At 39.8% G+C, this 20199-nt stretch overlaps 1 protein-coding gene across 11 annotated transcripts in view; it reads right to left on the bottom strand.

Annotated features, from left to right (window-relative positions):
* Positions 1-20199, bottom strand: part of cacna1bb (calcium channel, voltage-dependent, N type, alpha 1B subunit, b) — a 192395-nt gene that overhangs the window by 109063 nt on the left and 63133 nt on the right. For all 11 annotated transcript variants that reach the window (XR_008566517.1, XM_054757130.1, XM_054757128.1 and 8 more), the window contains exons 6-8: positions 6766-6857; positions 3680-3832; positions 238-425 (exon numbers count right to left, since the gene is read on the bottom strand). Coding sequence is in view for 10 of the 11 variants with exons in the window: in XM_054757130.1 (XP_054613105.1) it covers positions 238-425; positions 3680-3832; positions 6766-6857 (433 nt within the window). In the remaining variant the exon portion in view is untranslated. The remainder of the gene's footprint in view (positions 1-237; positions 426-3679; positions 3833-6765; positions 6858-20199) is intronic.

The following is a 20199-nucleotide window of genomic DNA, read 5'->3' on the forward strand; positions in this document are numbered from 1 at the left end:
ATTGTAACATCACACATCCTTGACATTCATTTTAGTATGTGTTCCGCTTGGTCTGTGGTATGTGCCCATCATTTTCTTTTAAGCAGAAATATGCGTGGGTTCTTATGGGTTAACACGAGATGGTTTGAATTTCTGACGCTCACAATGCTGTGCAAGTAAGCAGCGATAGTGCTTACCTTTTCGTAGAATCTCCTACTAAACTCTTGTGAGAACATATTGGAGTGTGTATCAACTCACGCTGTAGAGAATGTCCACCCAGCCCTCCATCGTGATGCATTGGAACACCGTAAGCACAGCAAATAGGATGTTGTCGAAGTTGGTAATGCCAAAGTTGGGTCCCGTCCAGTATTCTCTGCACTGGGTCCCATTAGGACACAACCTGGCCGGGGGCTCCAGGCCACAAGGCCATTCTGCTACTCTTTCACCTGCATAAAAAAATGATTTGATATGCATATAATGATGACAACCTCAGTGTTTCCCATGCATTCATTTATTTGTGACAACCAGTCCCAGATAAATTAGATTTAACGATTTAGATTTGGCGTATCCTGTTCACCCTCGCTCACAAACACATTATAAAGGGACTGCCTGTGGAGCTCGTATCTACATAAAACACCTCATACGTGTAACAGTGGTCATCCCGCGTGGTCCAGTCGTGCACTCGCCCGGCTTTGATGCGGAATACCACATATTCTCATTGACTGAGAGTCATGTGTGCTAGCCAGTAAGCTAAAAGCCTCCCAACCCACTGACCAGCACAGCTCTTAAGGTGTCGGGGAGTGAAGTTTTCTTGACACAAGGGGTGTCACGAGACACTCAGCTCACGAGACGAGCCATGAGATTGGACCTACGAGACCGATACGAGACAAGATTTTAACATTACTTTGTACAATGAAAAAAATATTTAAAAATATATGACAATATATGGCAATCTATCAATTTAATTTCAACTATGTTACACTCTTCTGCACTCTGTGTGTATGCTAGAAACCCCGCCTGCACCCACCGAGACAAAGCGACTGATTCACTCTGACTCACTTACACGCATGCACATCGTAATATATCACGGCCCCCAAAATTATCCAGTTCATTTTCATTTATTGTGTGATAAAAGTATTAATTTATTACATATTCATGTATTATTACCCAGGCCTAGTGCCCACGCAACATTTTTTTTTCTGAACGAGAAATCTTGTCACATTTTAATCTCGCGAGATCTTGTGGCCTGAGATCTTGTGACACCCCTACTTAGCGTAATTATCCATCACAACTGACTTGGAGGGTTGGTTGTTTTTTTGTCAGAACTGGCATACACGCTGTCTAGTGTGCAGTCGGGTCTTTTGAAGCTCCTATCCCGTTGCCCCTCCCATCCGTTTGTTTAGTTTGTTTTTACTGATTGTGACATAACCACAAAAAAGAATAGCTACCACAATATTAGTTGGGTTGAACTACTTAAATTGTTTCTGTTTTGCTGGTTAAATGCAGTTTATGTGTTTACTCCATAACGTTTAATTGAGTTATACTGCAGTGAAGGTGCTGAGATTATTTGGAGCTTGTGCAGGCAGGCACATGTCAAGCAGATCAGTATTAAGAATGAATGTGCTGAGTCCAACAGATGATTCTGAGTCCAACATTTCTTGCCTCGATCAAGTTTTGATAGAGATATGCAGAGCCGCTTTCCGCAGCCAACATGCCTCTGGTGCTGCTCCAGTATAATGGACCCTTTGCTTCCTACTGACAGGTGCTGTGTCAGCCAGACTCAGTGCTCAGGGATGATACACACAAGGTGCCTTAATAAGGGGGAATCCATATTACTGTACATACTGTAGATATTATAGATTTATTTATCTTATGTACAAAGACGATGCATGTTTTGTATATCTACCGTGTTCTTCTTATTACTAAAAAGTGCATAATAAAAATGTAAGAACTTTCCATAAACGGCCAACAGAACTATTGAAATCCACTTGGTGTTGTTGGTTTGTGCAGTTTGCCTGATGAGCCGTTGTGATTGGAATAGCTCAATAACACACCGTGTACATTAGCAAGTCATCACCACTGCTCACACCACTTTAAACACTGACATTTTGGGACACATACACACACACACGCGCACAGAACGAGAAAGAGATGACCTGCGGCTGGCTCAGGCAACAACTCGCAACTTCAGACTCACCAACAGTGTTCACACAGTTTTTTCATAATTGGTACATCACTAGCATAATTGCAGGCTGCAGTACCAGTAAAGCTCTCTAAAATGTATCATTCTGTAACCATAATTAGAAAACACACCAATATCATAGTATAGTAATAGATAAGAAAGTTGAAGGTTACTTTTACCTTAATTGAAAGCGATTGTTGACAACGGCACAAAGCTCAATATGGGCACCACCTGCCTGTTTTGTCATGAGTTATTTCTTTCTGACTTATTTCTTTAGTGCTTCTGACCTTTTCTATCAAAATGCTGGCACTTGCAACTTTCTTTAGCTCAATTTTGGGTTATTTTGCAGACGAGATCAAACAAAAAGCACAGACTAGAGGTGATAAGCACTATTGAATTCAAGAAATAACTCATAGCAAAACATGAAGGTGGTGTCTGTGTGGATCTCGCTGCCATGTTGTGTCTTTGGCAACAATCACGTCTTCAGGGAAGATAAAACTAACCTTAAATGGTCATTTATCCCTGCCATTCGTCATTTATATGCATTTACAATTGTTTTATGCATGTCGAACCATAATTGTAAAACCATAAAAACATGTTTGTGATTTTTGGCTTTCTGAAACCAATTAATTAAATGGGAAAAATTGATTTGGTTAGCATCCATTTTGATTAGAGTCCGACTTTTTGGAGCGGTTATAAATGCGTGCATTTTGTTAACACTGCCACGCTTTTATTTTGAAGCTGAATCTGCACAAGAAGTCACTGTGTGCACATTTGAATGCGAGACGGTCATAACTAGACAATGGTTATGCTGCTGTTGTTGCTTTACTCCGCTTGGAGGAAATAAAACTCACAAAATGAGTTGCCTTGTCTAAGCCGTTCCTTTCATGACCTGGTGAGACAAGAATAACTGAAAAAGCAATGGAAAATAAAAAATATATTTATTTTATTATAGGTTTTGTTATATTCTTAATCATTTGTATTATTTTTGTATATTTCTAATGTATATTTTGATCTTTTGTATTATATAGTTTATATTATATTAGTATATATTGTAACTATTTACATTTGCAGCGTCAAACGGCCAGCCTTAACATACAAAAGCAGAAAAGTACTTACAGAAATGCACTGTCAGGGTTTTCTATGACCATATCATCAACTGACTGGCAACCTCCCCTACGTCTGAGGTAGAATTTGTTATGAGGCCTATGAAGTCTCAGCAGAAGCTATCAATCACAGGCCAAATACGATGGAAGTTCCATTACTCAAAATCAAGACGTGACAAACGCCTGTCAGAAATTCTGCTGTGTGCTTGTTTGTTACATTGTTTGGTATACAGTAAGTGCATTCTCAGGGAGTGCCTTCGAAATGAGTCGCATGTACACGCAGAACCTATTAATAATTTATGGCAATAAATACATAAGGAAATATACCGTTTCAGGGAAAAAAAACTTCCTGGCAGAAACTTTGATGATAATTGGCGTTGTCCTACAAACACAGCACAGCTGTTTTTCTCACCGGTGTCGACGTTGAAGCAGGTGGTGTGGAACTTGCCCATGTAAAACTCCACACCGATGATGGCAAACATGACAATGGCGAAGAAAAGCAGCAGGCCGATCTGAAGCAGGGGAACCATGGCTTTCATTATGGACTTCAACACCACTTGGAGGCCTGTGAGAAACAAAACAGATCCTGGCTGCTTCAAATACCCACAGGTGTTTCACAATACCATTATATGGGACCCACTCTTGAAGGTCAAGCTAATTTTATTTTATTTTATTTTCTATACAGGTTAGGTACCAAAGTCATTTAAGGATACTTTTCATAAAGGACTGCTCGGATTTTTGTTTTTTGGGTGATTTTTGGCCCGTTGTGTTAAGGCCAGGTGTTTAAATGAAAAAATAACTACAGTCACACACGTGAGATAGTACTGAAAAAAAGGAAAACAACCGAGGCAAGGTAAACGTTATGGTGGGATTAAAAAAACAAATAAAAAATAGAAATAAATAGAAATAAATGTAAAAATAAATAGGTCCTTCGCATGACTGACGGGTATTTGTGCTCAGGCCCTAAATATGTATATGCAAATTTTTAATGAATTTTATTGAAAGAAAATATATGACAGGACAGGATTATATACAGTATATAGGCTATTTGTATGTACCCGTATGTACTGTAACAGTTCCAAATTAACTGAAAATGTAACTTTTAGAAAAAGCACACGTCTGAAAATGCACCTAACATTAGTTTCTTTAATAGTAGCAGAACATTTGAATCACACTTTAGCTGTGTTATTATGAGCAATGAAGTGTCGCGTTCAAAGACACTACATCATTTTAGTTGGATTCACATATTGTATTTTGACTGTATTTTCTGGGATTTCCGAGAATACTTAAATGCAGAAAATTGTACTTCCGCATTAAAAGTTACAAAGTGAGTGATAAGAATATGCATGTCACGTTTCACGTGCCCTTGCTTGTTGCCCCTGTCTCCCTTTTCTTTGTTTTCTATCCAGAGCCTATGTTCCTGGCTGGAGGCGGCGCTGCTGAACGCACCTGAGCTTGAGTGCCGATGCCCACTACTTAGGCTGACGACTGACAGCTGAGAAACACCGGATTATTTCTCTCAACTCCACGCTTCAGCAGTATGCTACCCTTAGTCCTGTGTACTTTTTCCAGTTTTTCATGAGCGTTCAGCAGCACCTGCCTTCAGCCGGCATTATTTAGTATTTTCTTTTCGCCTCGTGTTGTAGCCTAGTGAAACAGAATAAATTCTGTACAGTCTTACCTGCCTCCTGCCTCTGCATTCAGGGTCCAGAACCACGCCTTACCTTCCCGTGACAATGCACTTATTGTTTTTCTTTGTATTTCTGTTTATTTAGACCGCACATGTCCATGAATGCATCTCCCGGTTGTCTTGTGACAATGAGTGTGTTGTTCTGATGAAGAAGGGACTAGAGACGTGTTTGTGAGTTGGAGATACACATTTGGTGTTGGAATTGCACTGCCGTTGATGTGTTCAGGTCAGAATAAAGTTATAAAAGAGCATCAGACTACGTGTGACTGTGCGGGTGTGGGGGCTACGCTGTGCCTTCGTCTGTCATCATAGCAGAGAGGCGTGGCTTGACTTGATGCATATGTGTTAATTACATGAAAACAATTAAATGAAATGAAAGAATTAGTTACTGGCAATAACGCGCTATTTTTGACAGCCCTAGTAAAAATATAAAATAAAATATATAATAACATATAAAAGCAAATATAAAAATAGAAATAAAGATCAATTGATATAAACAGATACACACAAATATACGTAAAAACACTAAAAACTACCCAGGACTCTAAACGTTAATGAGAAAAATATAATAATAAAGACAAGTGAATGATATCAACATCTACCTTGCATTCTTTCTTTTCTTTTTTATTGTGGCCCTCAGCCTATTATAAAAAATTACATTTTTTCATTATTAATCAAAGCTAAGATGCTGGATGTTTTTTTCAGATCGCTTACGTACATTGGATTGTTTTTTAGCATCTTTAATGGACAAAAAATATCAAAGTGGTCCCCTGCATCCTCCAATTTTTCTGTGTGCGACTCTCAGCGGGAAAACGTTTGAACACTCCCCTAAAGGTATAATTATGTACTGTACCGTTTTCTTGGAAATCTGGGGCACGGTCATTGTGGAACAGAGAGTGCATTCCCCAAATTGTTCACACAAGTTTGTCTTTTATCCATAAACCGCACTTAAAATGACAAAAGTACATTTGTAGGATCCGTAACCCAATTTGCAAGAACTTGGGCGTTGGAAACGGACTGTCCCAGATTAAGTCCCGCTAATATAGTGTAAATTGCAACTAAGTGATTACAGTACAATTGAATTTCCCTGAAGGCAGGAGTGTTTTTCCACCGAGGATTGCTTACAGAAAAATTAAAGGATGCTTTGATACGTTTTGTGCCTCCAATCCAATCTAGCCATTTTACATCGCACGCCTCTTTGTGTTGTCTGTGTTGTCAGAGGCCCTCACTCCGGCTGGAGGAGGGACAACTGGGCGCCCCTACTGCTGATTGGCTGTGTGGCCACTTAAAATGGGTTGTTTGTAGCTGGGAGACACCGGTTCTTTCTTCAATGCTCGGAGATAGCACTCACTTGGACTTCTTCTACTTGTTGAACATTTAACAGTTGTTGTGTCTTCTAGGAGTATGCCCGGTTGGGTTGTTTCCCTGCCATCCACCATAGCCCTTTGCTTACTTTGTTTTATAACAATAAGTTTTCATGGTGCCTTTTGCTCCCTCTTTTGTTGGCCTTGTTGTAATTTGTGTGACTCATTGAAGAGACTGTACCTATACATACAGATTTGGTGCTACCTTTTTTTTGGACACCCCTGCACCCCTGCCTTAAGAGATTACGATCAGTATAATCAATTTAAAAAAAATTGAATATATTACAGTGAAGTGACAGAATGTAGCCACAACTAACGCTATATACTATATAAACTATATATATATAGTCACATGCTTTTCCATCAGTGCAGCAACAACGCATTTGAGAGCGATAAACATTACGCAAGAAACATTAAAACTTGTAAACTTGGAATGTGACTTACTGGGGATCCCAGACACAAGTTTGAGCGGTCGCAGCACTCTCACCGCCCGCAGTGTTCGTAGGTCAAAGTCGGAACCCACCGTTGCCAGGATTCTGTGTATGGACACACACATAAACGTGGTTACAATTATGAGCTGAAGACTCAACACGACACCTCAGAAAAACTACACAGTTATGACCATTTCAGGTGATTTCCATGAGAGATATTGCAGTTCAAGAGAAAAGAAGTACACTTGCAAAAATAAAATGAATACGCAAAGGTCCGGTATTAGAGGTCACAATGAAATCCATTGAACACATTGAAAACCATTGCTTGAATTGTTGTTGGTTTTGGCATTTTGGACTTTACGACACACTTTCTCAATCATATAATGGATGCAAGCAGCAGTTTTTCATCTTGGTTGCATTTCTGCATGCATTGTGTCAACTACAGAAAGACCAAACATCCTGGTTTCCCAGGACATGTCTGGTTTTTGTCCTGGTTTTCATAGTTTTTCATTGGGCCATTAAATTAACTAATATTAATGTTATGTTTCACGTTTTTTTGCCATTCACAGGTGGTCAGCAAACGTAGGTACTGATACTATGAGCATAACGTGTTAAATCTTGTGGTAGATTTTACACATGAACAACACAAATTGGCTCTAAAGGAGGAGAAGCAGGAAGTTTGAATACACAGAAAGACAATAAGACTTTATTGTGTTGTATCCTCAATAGGACAATAGCTTTAAAATGAAGTATAAGCTCTATTTTCTGTCCACTAAAAGACTCACTCACAAATATTAACAGAAAAAGAAATAAGCTGAGAGCAATAAAAGTTGCGTATTGCTCCCTGGTTATCAGTCGGCATGGTAACCGATAAAGCACGTTTGGGCTTTAGGAGCCCATAGATACATGTACTTTATTCATTCCGTGAGGGAAATTAGTGACTGGAAAGCTATCATCATTGATGAAAATGTATTTTAAAAATACCGTATTTCATGCACACTCTTCTCCAGCAGTTATAGATTTTCAGAAATGTGTTTTGATATTATTTTTATATATTTTTTGTAATTTATTTGTATAACTCTCATTACTTTTTTACATAAATTTGCATTTCTGTCTAAAATGTGTTATATAAATAATATATAAATTGGACAATAGCTAAAATGTAACCAAAGCTCTTTAAGAAAAGTGTTTTAAGAAAAGTATAAATAATAATGAATAATTTCTACTATGTTATACTCTGTTTGTATGCTACAGAGAGAAAAAGACGGTGTGACGGAGAAGAGATCTCACTCCGTTCATGTCGTTGTTCTATGGAACAAATGTGCCAAGGTGCTGAAACCAATGCACAGAGTGAACCCTCTTCCTGCCTGTTTGGCGGCGAGAGAGCAGGAAACCAGACACGTGCACATGGCAATGTATTAAGGCCGGCAAAATTATCGAGTTCATATTAATTTATTGTGTGATTAATTCATTAATTATCGGGAAATTTTGTCACGTTTTAATTTTGCGAGAGCTTGTGACACCCCTACTTCATATACCGTGGATTAAAACTTGCGTAAGACATCAGTAATTTATCTTTTGTACCTTGAAAAAAAAATCAATTCTGGGTAACATGCGGCTGTTGTGACATTAAAAGCAAAAAACCTGAGAACACAAAGTTACTGTGACTGAGAGAGAAAGAATAAAAGATGAAGATAATCGTCATGAATCATCCATCCATGCAGCTCTTATGACTCCCAAAAATCAATAACTTACTTAGCGCTGTTAAGTACGTATGCGTGCGTGTGTGTGTGTGTGTGTGTGTGTGTGTGCGCATTTGCCTTTGATTTGATGGCTGTGTTGACATTTGGAGCAAGGATTTGTCACAAGAAGGAGCTATATGACTTTTAATATCCCTTTATCATCACTGCAATATGTCTCTGTGGGCGCCAGACAGAGGCACCGGAAATATGAAGTGTGACTGCATCGTCTGTCAAGTACACACAGCCACGTCACTTCCCTCTATATATGGATGCACTCAGGAATGGCAAGTTCAGTTGCCATGATTATCTTGAAAATAAAAGCATAAATATGAATATACAGTCAGATAAAAGGTTTAGATAGTGGTCTCTAAAGTCATCTATCAAATATAGAGTATTAAAAAGAGTATATTCATTGGAAGTCAGCATAAATGTAGATGAATCAGTTTAATCTTGAAGAAAAACCGCAGAAACAAGTACGATTTAATGTCATTTATTTAAGGTGCAATTATATTATCAATGTAAGGCTGATTAACATAATTACTCAGTATTGATTTCACTGTCTTATGTGTATCGGATTTGCCAGTGAAAGAAATGTGAGGTAAAGACTGAAACTGGTGACAACATTTTGAAGTCAGAAACATTTAAAAAAGAAGTCGGAGGAAAATGGATAGAAGTACTTTAAATAGCGTAAAGTGTGTTTTGTTCAGTTCTTCATACTGCCAATCTCTCTGAACACAGCTTGTCATTGATGGGTAAAATGGCAAAATGACTTAATATTTACGTCAGAGCCTATCATAGCAGTCCACAGAAACCATGCGAATATGGGCTGTGAGCAGTACCAGCAAGGACAGTACCAGTAAATCAAAGAGGAAGTGAAGTGTTGGCCAGTAATTCTTTTTTGGAGGAGTTTTTACTATTTACTGGGATCCAGATTATTTCTTCCCGTCTTGAATAAGCTGTGTATAAACCTTCTCGACATCAATCCAACAAAAACACAGCAAAAATGCGACAAAAAAACAAGACGCAGCACGAAAGCACCCAAGAAACACTCGATAAAATCTGCTGAACTATGTCACATAAAGCTTGCATCTTCATCCCTCCTCTTCACACAGTCTTGCACTCCTTTGGAAACAAACCTTGTATGAAAGGCTTGTCTTCTCAAAACAACAGTGACGCGGTCCCTCGGATTACCGCAATGACTTGTATATTACTGGAAAGCACAGAGCCTATTATTCAGATTGCACAAATGGTTCAAGACTTAAGATGACATCTTTGACATTAAAGGGTTTTAATGAAATTATTGGGAAAAGTTGACTGGACTGGATTAAAAAGTGGTCCTATATGGACCGCAGGACGTTTTAGACAAACATTTGACCAAATAGTGTTGCTAGTATGTATTTTTCATCATCTCTTCTTTCATACTTTCCGTACTATAATACTATAAGTCACACTTTTTTCATAATTTGGCTGGTCCTGTGAGCTATAGCAGAGGTGGCTTATATACAATATATATAATGTAACATGTTTTTAAATTAATTCATACGGACTGACCAGAAAGTCACCTTTATACTCCTACATTCATGGGAAAAATGATTAGACCATCCTTGTTTCTTCATTTTCTTGTTCATTTTAATGCTTGATACAACTAAAGGTACCTTTTGTTTGGACAAATATAACGATGACAACAAAAATAGCTCATGAGACTTCATGTTTTTGTCAGTACAGTGCTATTGCTATTCTTGTAAGAACTTAAGTGCTTTTGGTTATTATCAAGAAAATCATGGAAGTTGCTTGATATCAGCTCTTAAATGAAAGTCTTACGAGCTATATTTGTTATCATCATTATATTTGTCCAAACAAATGTACCTTTAGTTGTACCAGGCATTAAAATGGATCAAGAAACTGAAGAAACAAGAGCGGTTTAATCATTTTTTCCATGACTATATTATTCTTTGTTTACACCCAGTGTAATGCGTAGGCTATAAAGTGTAAAGTGGCTGTAAAGTGTAATGCGTAGGCTATGGGATCACTGCGGGGACGCAAGAGACTGACATAGCATGCTACCAAGCTAACCTCTAATTTGTTTATTCAACACTTAACAAAGGGTTTCAAACAGAGTGGGGAAGAAGGACAAAGTAAGAAGCAAAAAGGTACCACTTCCACACGGAATGGGAGGGGTTTTTTTCCACTATGTCGTGTCGGACACGCCATGGCTGACTCCATACAGTGTGAAAGTAATGTCATGTCCCATCAATGTAACATTACTGACGCCTAGTGACCAGAATACTACATATGACTTGTCAATATTTTTTTGACTAATAATAGGCCATAGTCAACCACGAAACTGTGATAATTTATTGAGTGAAGGACCGAGGCTTAAATCGTGATGTTGCGAGGGACAACTGTACATGTTTTTACTCATTTTTTGACTGATGCAGCTTATAGTGCAGAAAATACGGTACATATGGTACATATTTATATTGTTATTGAGCCATTTACATTATAAAAAACACACACACCAAACAAGAGTTGTATGAATGGCGACAGGTGCATACACAGGTTAATTATGTACCTTCTGTCACCTTCAGTCATTCAGCAGAAGATAATCTAATTGTTCTGCCCAACACTATATGTCGCCGCAATAGATATACATTATCTGTAGCAAATCACCAATTAAGCGAAACTGGATCGTTTCCCACCTGATGATCTTTTACGTCACATTAATGCCACGGCACAGTGGTTAAGAATCAGCATAATAGACCGTGTGTTTTATTACCAATGCCCAGCCATTTTTGACTCACTCTAGCGCAACCTACGGTACTTAAAACAAAGCCAAAGCAAAAACACAAACCATTTTCAACTGTTCACATGGAAGCGTAGAGACAAAGGCACACAAACACGCACATGGGAGAAAATAGGCCCCATCATTAGGCAAAAGCCATTTCATGCCAATTAGATCTTCTACAATCTCGTAAAAGGAAATGAGCAAAGTAATCATGACTTCAGTATGTCACATCCTGTTTGTGATGTCGTGTGTGTGCCTGTGTGTGTGTGTGTGTGTGTTGGGCCCTGATGTAATGTGATAGGGGTGGACAGCTGTGACAGAGGCAGGAGAGGCCATAATGCACATGAGGACAGTGGAGGTGGGTACACATGAACTCAGTGTCGCTGCCAGAGTCACTCACCGTCCAACATGGATGCTGTTGTATAGCCATGGTTCTAAATTGACACGCCCTGCATCTTCATGAACGCATGGACACTCACAGAAGCGCGCACACACACACACACACACACACACACACACACACACTCACACACACACACACACACACACACACACACACACACACACACACACACACACACACACACACACCCTCTCAGTATTTGCTTCATAAGACATGATGGAAAAATGCACACACAATGTGAAATGGGACAAAATGTGCACACTGAAAATGAAAATATTTTTTTAAAGGCAGTTCATGATTAAAATTGTTACAGTGACCTGAAAAAGTGTTTCCCCCTCTTCCTGATCAACAAACTATTTTAGATATTAGTCAGTGACAACACAACAGAACACAAAATGCAGTTTTTAAATGAAACTTTTTTATTATTATGGGAGAAAATATCCAAACCTACATGGCCCTGTGTGAAAAAGTGATTCCCCTAAACCTTGTAACTGGTTGGGCCACCCTGAGCAGCAACAACTGCAAACCAAGCGTTTGCGATAACTTGCAATGAGTCTCTTACAGCGCTGTGGAGGATTTTTGGCCCACTCATCTTTGTAGAATTGTTGTAATTCAGCCACACTGGAGGGTGGTGCATGGAGTATGAAGCACCTTTTTAAGGTCATGCAATAGCATCTCAATAGGATTCAGGACGGACAGGATTGTCTAGGCCACTCCAAAGTCTTCATTTGTTTTTCTTCAGTCATTCAAAGGTGGACTTGCTGGTGTGTTCTGGATCATTGTCCTGCTGCAGAACCCAAGTTGGTTTCAGCTTGAAATGACAGATGGCCGGACATTCTCCTTCAGAATTTTTTGGTAGGCAGCAGAATTCCTGTTTCCATTTATCACAGCAAGTCTTCCAGGTCCTGAATCAGCAAAACAGCCCCAGACCATCACACTACCACCACCATATTTTACTGTTTGTTATGATGTTCTTTTTCTGAAATGCACCGTTACTTTTATGCCAGATATAATGGGACACACACCTTTCAAAAAGTTCAACTTTTGTCTCGTCAGACCACAAAGTATTTTCCTAAAGGTTTTGGGGGATCATCAAGATGTTTTCTTGTAAAATTGCGACAAGCCTTAATGTTCTTTTTGATGATCTGAAACATTTAAGTGTGACAACCATGCAAAAAAATAAGAAATCAAGAAGGGGTCAAACACCTTTTCGCACCACTGTATGTTTGTGATGCTTTAGGTTTATTCAAGTATATATATTCATAATTCATTATATCCAAAAAAAAAAGTTGTGAGTGCCAGCAATCTGACAAGGAAGGTGAGAAACATTACTGAAGAAGAAATAATATTCAAGAAATAACCAGGTTAACTCAAGTATAGCAGTATCAATGCGAAATGCTGTAGCAACACGAAACTGTGCGAGACAAGCAAATCTTGCATGGGACGCTGCTAGATCAAAAGTATACTAAACCTACGCCAACGAGAACAGCCAAAAAATTCATGATACCTGAATGAGACAAAGTCTCCAACATCTCCGCATTCTGGAAGATCTCGAGGACTACATTGAGGAGTGCTTTGATCCTTTGGTCATGCGGAAGTCCACAGTTTCTGTGCCGCCACTTCATCCACCAAGCGAAACCATCCAGAGAACTCAGAATCATCCACCACCTCTCCAGATAGCGACTTCGCCAACATTCTCAGTTCAATAAACAAAAAAATGTCGAGCTTTGACGGCAGACTATTACTCTTCCAAATTTTGCACAAAGAATATCAAAAGCTGCGTGGATCGCTGGAATACAGTCAGCAACACGAGCATCCCAGGATGACAAACTCTGTGACACGGTCAAATCTCTCACAGGATGCATGAACAGAAGACAGCAAATCTGTCAGAGAAACTAATTGATTTACAAGCTCATAGAGAGAGAGAGAGACAATTTAGTCATCTCAGGGATACCAGAAAAGGCAGACAAAGACCCGGAAGTTGCCATTAAAGACTTCTCCCACAAGCAGCTGAAGCTCCCGGAGGACACAGTAGAGAACATTGCCTTCCACCGGGTTCACCGCTTGGGAGCGAGGAGCACCACCAGCATCCACGACACCTTGTAGCAAAATTCGAAACCAAAAATAAGTGGTGAAAAGCCGAGGCAAGGAGCTGCGGAACACCGACTATAGCTTCAATGACCAACTGGCAAGGGAGATCATGGGCCGGCGCCGGATCTTGTTCCCTATCAGGAAGAAGTATATCTAGGCAGGCGCACGAGCAATCATTGCCAGGGACAAGCTGTACGTCAATGACCAGCTGTACCACAATGCTGACACTACACCAGGGCTCTACAACACAGCTAAGCAGACAATAACACAACAGACACCATACCACAATTAGATGCTGATTTAACTGCTACTCTTGCATTTAGGACCAACCAAATGTACCTCCTCAACCTCCACCTAAAGTTTTGTCACCATCTTTTTTTTTTTAATTATTTTGCATTTTTGTTTCCACTGTGCACCCCCCATGTTACCACCTTTCTCTACCGTTCGGCTGTCACTGCGCACCTTCTCCATTCCCCCACCTTTTCCTCCACACACCTCCTCCCTGTTTTCCATTTTCTTATTTTGGTATTTTCTTGTTTCTTTCTACTTCTTTTCTGCTTTTTTGTTATGGTCAGAAGAAGTAAATAAACTTTCGGGGATTTCTCCCTGAAGCTATAGTCCTCACAAATGGACCCTTTCCGACTCTAATATTGATACATTTTTAAAGAACATAAATATTGCAAGGTGCAGAAGAACAAATCAAAACACTAGATTCCCCAAATACAAGTTGATTTTATGATGCCCTGCAATCCATGCTAAATTATAAAGCACCGGTACCATACGGTTCTCTTGTACAATTCTATAGCGTTCTGGCCAATGGGTCCTTCATTTTTTTTAAATGACAAATGATATCAAAGAGACTAACATCACAGCCGATAAACTCCGCCAGCATTATCTTACTTCTCAAACTAAACAAGCTACCGTCCACTGTCGCTCATCTATGTTGATCTTAAAATTATCTGCAAATGCATTGGCTCAAAGGATGGGAAAAAAACATCCCATATATCATACATTCAGAACAAACAGGATTTATAAAAGGCAGACACTTGGCTAACGACACTCGCAAACTAACTAACATAATAGACGACTGCCTAGGTTACAAAAGTGGGGTACGCCAATCGTCATAGGGGTTACGTTTCTAAAAATGAAAAACAATTAGTGCCTAACACTCACAATTGCGAGTGCTCCTGTACGCCTCATAGGACAGAGCGCACAATCATAGCAGAAAGAAGGAGACACGGCAAGTTCTTCATTGCTCTGTGTGAGTTATATGAATAAGTAAGTAAGTTTGATGATTATGTTGTGTATTAAGAGTGTTTAATCTCGAAGGTTTCATTTATACTGGTGTTCCAATCCTTGAATTGTGAAAACCTGTCAATGTCTGTGCGTGTCAGGATGAGAGGGTGGGGACTGAAAATGAGGCTTTATCGCTGCTTGTATGTATTTATTAAGAATGAGCCGGATACTCATTGTAGACGTGTATCCGTTACAGATAATGCATTGCAGTACAGCTCGTCGTTATCCGTAATCTTGATGACGGAAAGTCCTCATTATGTATTCACTCTTTACGCTCTGTGATTGGCTAGTCAAACACAGCGACCGCCCCTCCCTAGACATATCCACAAATGCACAGCAACATGACATCTCAGCTATTAGCAGTGCACTTAACACATTGAAATAGCATGCTAACAACATATTACATTGGTGGCAATGCTGACGAGGCTAACTTAGCTCAGCAGTTAGTGACCAGCTCGGCGGCTGGATGCTTAAGGCACGCAAACAGCATCTAGCATTGAGTGAATGAGAAAATAACCAAGTTACTCACATTTATAGACGCACACTGTTAGTTGAACATCAAAAACAACTCTCAAGCTCCACGGATGCCATGGTGCATTCATGGGCCCCTCTCGCGTGGTAAATGGGAGACACGTTTAATCACATGTTACTTAAAGGAACATAAGGAAATGGGCACTACTAAAACAGTCTTTATACAATTCAAGTGTTTTTAAAATATATTGTCTTTCCAGTTTACATGTAAGTGTGATTTAAACAAGAATAGCAACCAAAAAAATTAGCAGGTAAGTGGTACTATTTGATCTGCCTTTCGAACAGGCTGGCAAGCGACTCATGTGGTCCACAGGGGGCACCTGGTACCCGCTGACACCGTGTTGGTTTCCCGATTTAGACCACACATACACGCATAATAAAGACGTTGATATGATATTCGGAGTGGCCGTGAATGCATCTCGCGGTCTGTCTAGTGACAACGAGGAAGTGTCGTTGCAATGACGAATGGACTCGAGACGTTTATATACTTTGTTTAGAGTTGCAAATACATACAGTATATGGTGTTGGAATTGCACTGCCGTTGATGTGTTCAGGTCAGAATAAAGTTATAAAGGAGCGACAGACTTTGTGGGGAGATGCACTATGCTGCTGTCTGTCGTCATAACAGAGAGCAGTGGCTTGCCATGATGCGTATGCGTTAAATACGCAAAAAAAATTAAAGTTGACAGCCCTACTAAAAACTAATACGTCTTACAGATCACTTATACACATACACAGTACACATATAGCGGAATAATAATAAATGTAGCAACTTCTGATCGATCCATGTGAATTTCAAATTTAAAATAATGTACAGATTGAAGCCCCACCCATTTCCGATTTATGCCCCGCCCATTCCGAGTACAGATACGAATACAGATCATTTAGATGGGTGAACAGATACAGATACATATACAGATAGTGGTGTACCCATCCCTAGTATTTATGCATCTATTTTTGCATTTATGCAGACAAATTCACATCATGTATTTATCAGTGTCCATGCAAAACTTATATCAACATTTTGTCATGCAAAATATATATTTTTTAACCAGAATTACTTACTTACTATAACATTAATGAACCAATTAATCATGCTTAAAATTTCAATTGAATGAAAATTAAAAATGGTTTATTTTTTTTAAGTGTGCAGGAGTAGGGGTTACATGGCTTCAAGTCAGACGTCTGATGGGGTCCGCGACTGTGAAAAGTTTGGGAACCGTTGGACTACTGCAACAATCGAAATTTCGAAACCGTAGCAGCCTCATTGAATGCAGAGAAAGCCTTTGGCAAAGGTGAACTTGAAATGTCTTTTTGCTGCTATTCAGAAATTAGATTTAGGCAATTCATTTTGGCAATCTCCAGTGAGGCACTAAGCAAGGCTGCCCCCACTCACCACACCTTTTTACAATATTCACTGAGCCATTAGCGGCAGCCTTCCGACAAAGTGAAAACATTGAGGGAATCGAAACAATACACACACATCATAAAATAAGTCTTTACGCAGATCATATATTACTCTTTCTCCAAATTTCAAAATCTTGCCTGTCTTCAACAGTTGCACTAATAAACACATTCTTATCTCTATCAGATTATTCTATTTACTGGAATAAATTCACGGCGCTGCCTATCAACTGTGTGATTCCACACTCCATTATCCTGCTGTCAGACACTATTAAATATCTGGGAGTTAACATTTCCTCCAGGCTGTCAGACTTGATGCGTCTGATTAACACTGCAATACTCAAAACAATAGACGATCATCTTTCTTGATGGAATCACCTGCCGTTTTCACGCATGGGTGGAGGAGCAACGATAAAAATGACGACTACCTCTCGATGATGGCTGTTAAACCCCCTCGCATCTGGTGTACAAGCCTAGATTCATTCATTTCTAAATTCTTATGGAAAAGTAAACCGCTGTGTATAATCTTAAAACAGGTGTCTCAAACCCGTGGCCCGTGGGCCATTTGCGGCCCGCCGAGTCACATTTTGCAGCCCGCGTCTTGTCTTCAAAGATTACTGTAATACGGCGTGCGACAAGCCAATGTTACTCGTAGGATGCACACATAAGCCTTCACTGAACTAAGAGTGAGTGAGTCACTTTTAAAATGTGGTTAAAAAATTCCACCCATTTTCTATACCGCTTGTCTTCATTAGGGTCACGGGTAAGCTGGAGCCTATCCCAGCTGAATGCAGCAAAATATAAACAGTAAAATTATTTATTTATTTATTTGATTCACCCTATTACTGTATCCAGATATTATTATTATGTATCGCGTGTCGTATCGTGAGGTACCCCGAGATTCCCAGCCCTACTCCCAATACTTGATGAGGCCCAGCCTTACTCAGACGAAGTGAGAAGAAGTTAGCATGAGACAGCTAACATTGCACGTCATGTGTGGTGCCTATTTTGAAGATATAGCCCGAAAAAAAACAGTCAAAAAAAACGCTAACAGCGTTCCCTTTACATAACTGACCTGTATATTAACCAAGCAACAGCAATATTGTTATTGTAGCTAACACAGTAACACAACGCCCCGCTAGTCTCAGCGTCACTCACAACGCCTTAAGCCACTGCAATGGGACAGACGGAAGAGCGGATACTATCGACTCTCAATTTCACTACGAAGACTCAACAAGATGCTCGTTTGCTGTCAGCATTTTTTGTGCTGGAAGACACAGCCATCCCAATGAGAGCGGACATTTTAAGTGTCGTCGCTCTTTCTATGCTGCCATGGGCTGTGTCAAATCAATGCACCTAGGAAAGAAGTTTCGCTAATGTTTTAAATCATCATAATACGGCAAGATACTGTAAGTATTACATGTTATTGTCAATGTACCTGTTAATTCATGATCACAGCATGTATATAAAAAGTTGTTAGGCGTTTTTTTGGAGGGCTTTACAGTCGAAATAGGTACCTCCCATGACGTGCAATGTTAGCCGGCTCATGCTAACTCGTTTTCTCTTCTTAGAACGCACAGAAAAGGGAAAGAAATATGTGTTCATGTTTCACGTAAAGATGATAGATGATGAGCAAAATAAAAAAAACAGTGGTTTTCCTTTCAGACTACCTAACTTCCTCCATTATTTCTCAGCTAACAGGCTACAATATATCTTAAAATGGATAAAGCCGAGCCCATCTGACAAAATGTGGAGGGACATCAAACAATCATGTTGCAAGGAAAGTAATATTGCTGACCTACGCTTTATTAGCAGCAAAATTAAAAAAACACCACGTCTGGAAAAATATTCTTGTCAACTGTGTCTGCCTGTCTGTCTATGTCAGCCTGGTGGGAATTTCTGAAAATAACAACGTCACGGAACGGCATTAGTCACATGCAACATATCACTCAAAATAACCCGTTAATCCCTTTTCAGGTACTGACCACATACTATGGAATTAGCAAAAATAAATTGTTCGAAATGAATGAAATCCTCAATTCACGCCGACTGTAAAAATTAATGACGTGCTGTGGCCTCACAGGGGAGACCTGAGGCGGGGGCCTTGGCCTCCAGGACACTGAGTGGTTCGGGGGTGTCGTTGGCTGCGGGGTCTGAAGGCCTGCTGGGCATGGCGCTTGGTGGCCTCGATTTGCCTCCGGCTCTCCTGTTCCTGCAGGCCGCTCCTCGGAGGGGGGCGTCCTCATGCTCTGCTGCGGGTCCCTCAGTGGGTGGGACACGGACACCGACTCCAAGCGACAAATTTTAACACATTTAATCACACACACTAGTATGCATGCTTGATCTCTTTTCAGAGTCTTTCATTTGATACTTAATGTTATAAATATTATTGTTATCACCATCATCTCTCCTTGCTATTATATTATTACTGCAGTAATTGTAGGGGTAATAAAAACCAGAGTGAAAGATGTTTTTACTAGTTATTGCTGTGTCTGCTGGTATGCCTCGCCCTCTCTTCTCTCTCCCCAGGTTCTAGGCTTCTGAACCAGTACCAAGGTTCTTCAATCAGCTCTCACAACTACACCCCTGCTATTCCTGCACCCACTGACTATCTGGCTCGTTCAGCACTACAGAAACAGGCACTGAAGTGGATGCTCTCACCATCTGTGGCTACAACTTGGTCCCTTCTCTTCCCCAAATCCTTCCTAAATATTCTTCTCAGACTGCGATCACAGCCAGTGATGTGACGTAACGCTGTCTTTCTACTGTTTCTTCTTTGTCTGTCATCTCTTTAACCATGTTCTGCTCGGGGGTTCTGAAAATAAAGTTGCAATGCAGCTGGAACAGGAGGAGTATGCCAGCCTTATATTTTGTCAAGCAAAGCTTCCCTGGCAAGAAAATCACACAGTTCACCCATACTGCATGACTAAGATGCCGAACAGGACTGGTGAAAATGAAGAAAAACAAATAACTCCTCGCAAAGTACGAAGATGGCGTCCCATCCCCTCGTTCCTCCCTTCTCATTGCAGTGTTCACCGACAAGTGTCTTCAATAAAGGTAAAAATTATGTTAAATTTTTTTTTCTCCATTTCATCCGTCATTTATAATTATTTTGCATGTAAAACTAAACTTTTTAAAATGTAATTTTTTGGAACAATTTAATAACAAAAACTGAGGTACCAATGTACAGCATAT

This window comes from Dunckerocampus dactyliophorus, chromosome 17, assembly GCF_027744805.1.
Source record: "Dunckerocampus dactyliophorus isolate RoL2022-P2 chromosome 17, RoL_Ddac_1.1, whole genome shotgun sequence".
Taxonomy (NCBI): Eukaryota; Metazoa; Chordata; class Actinopteri; order Syngnathiformes; family Syngnathidae; genus Dunckerocampus; species Dunckerocampus dactyliophorus.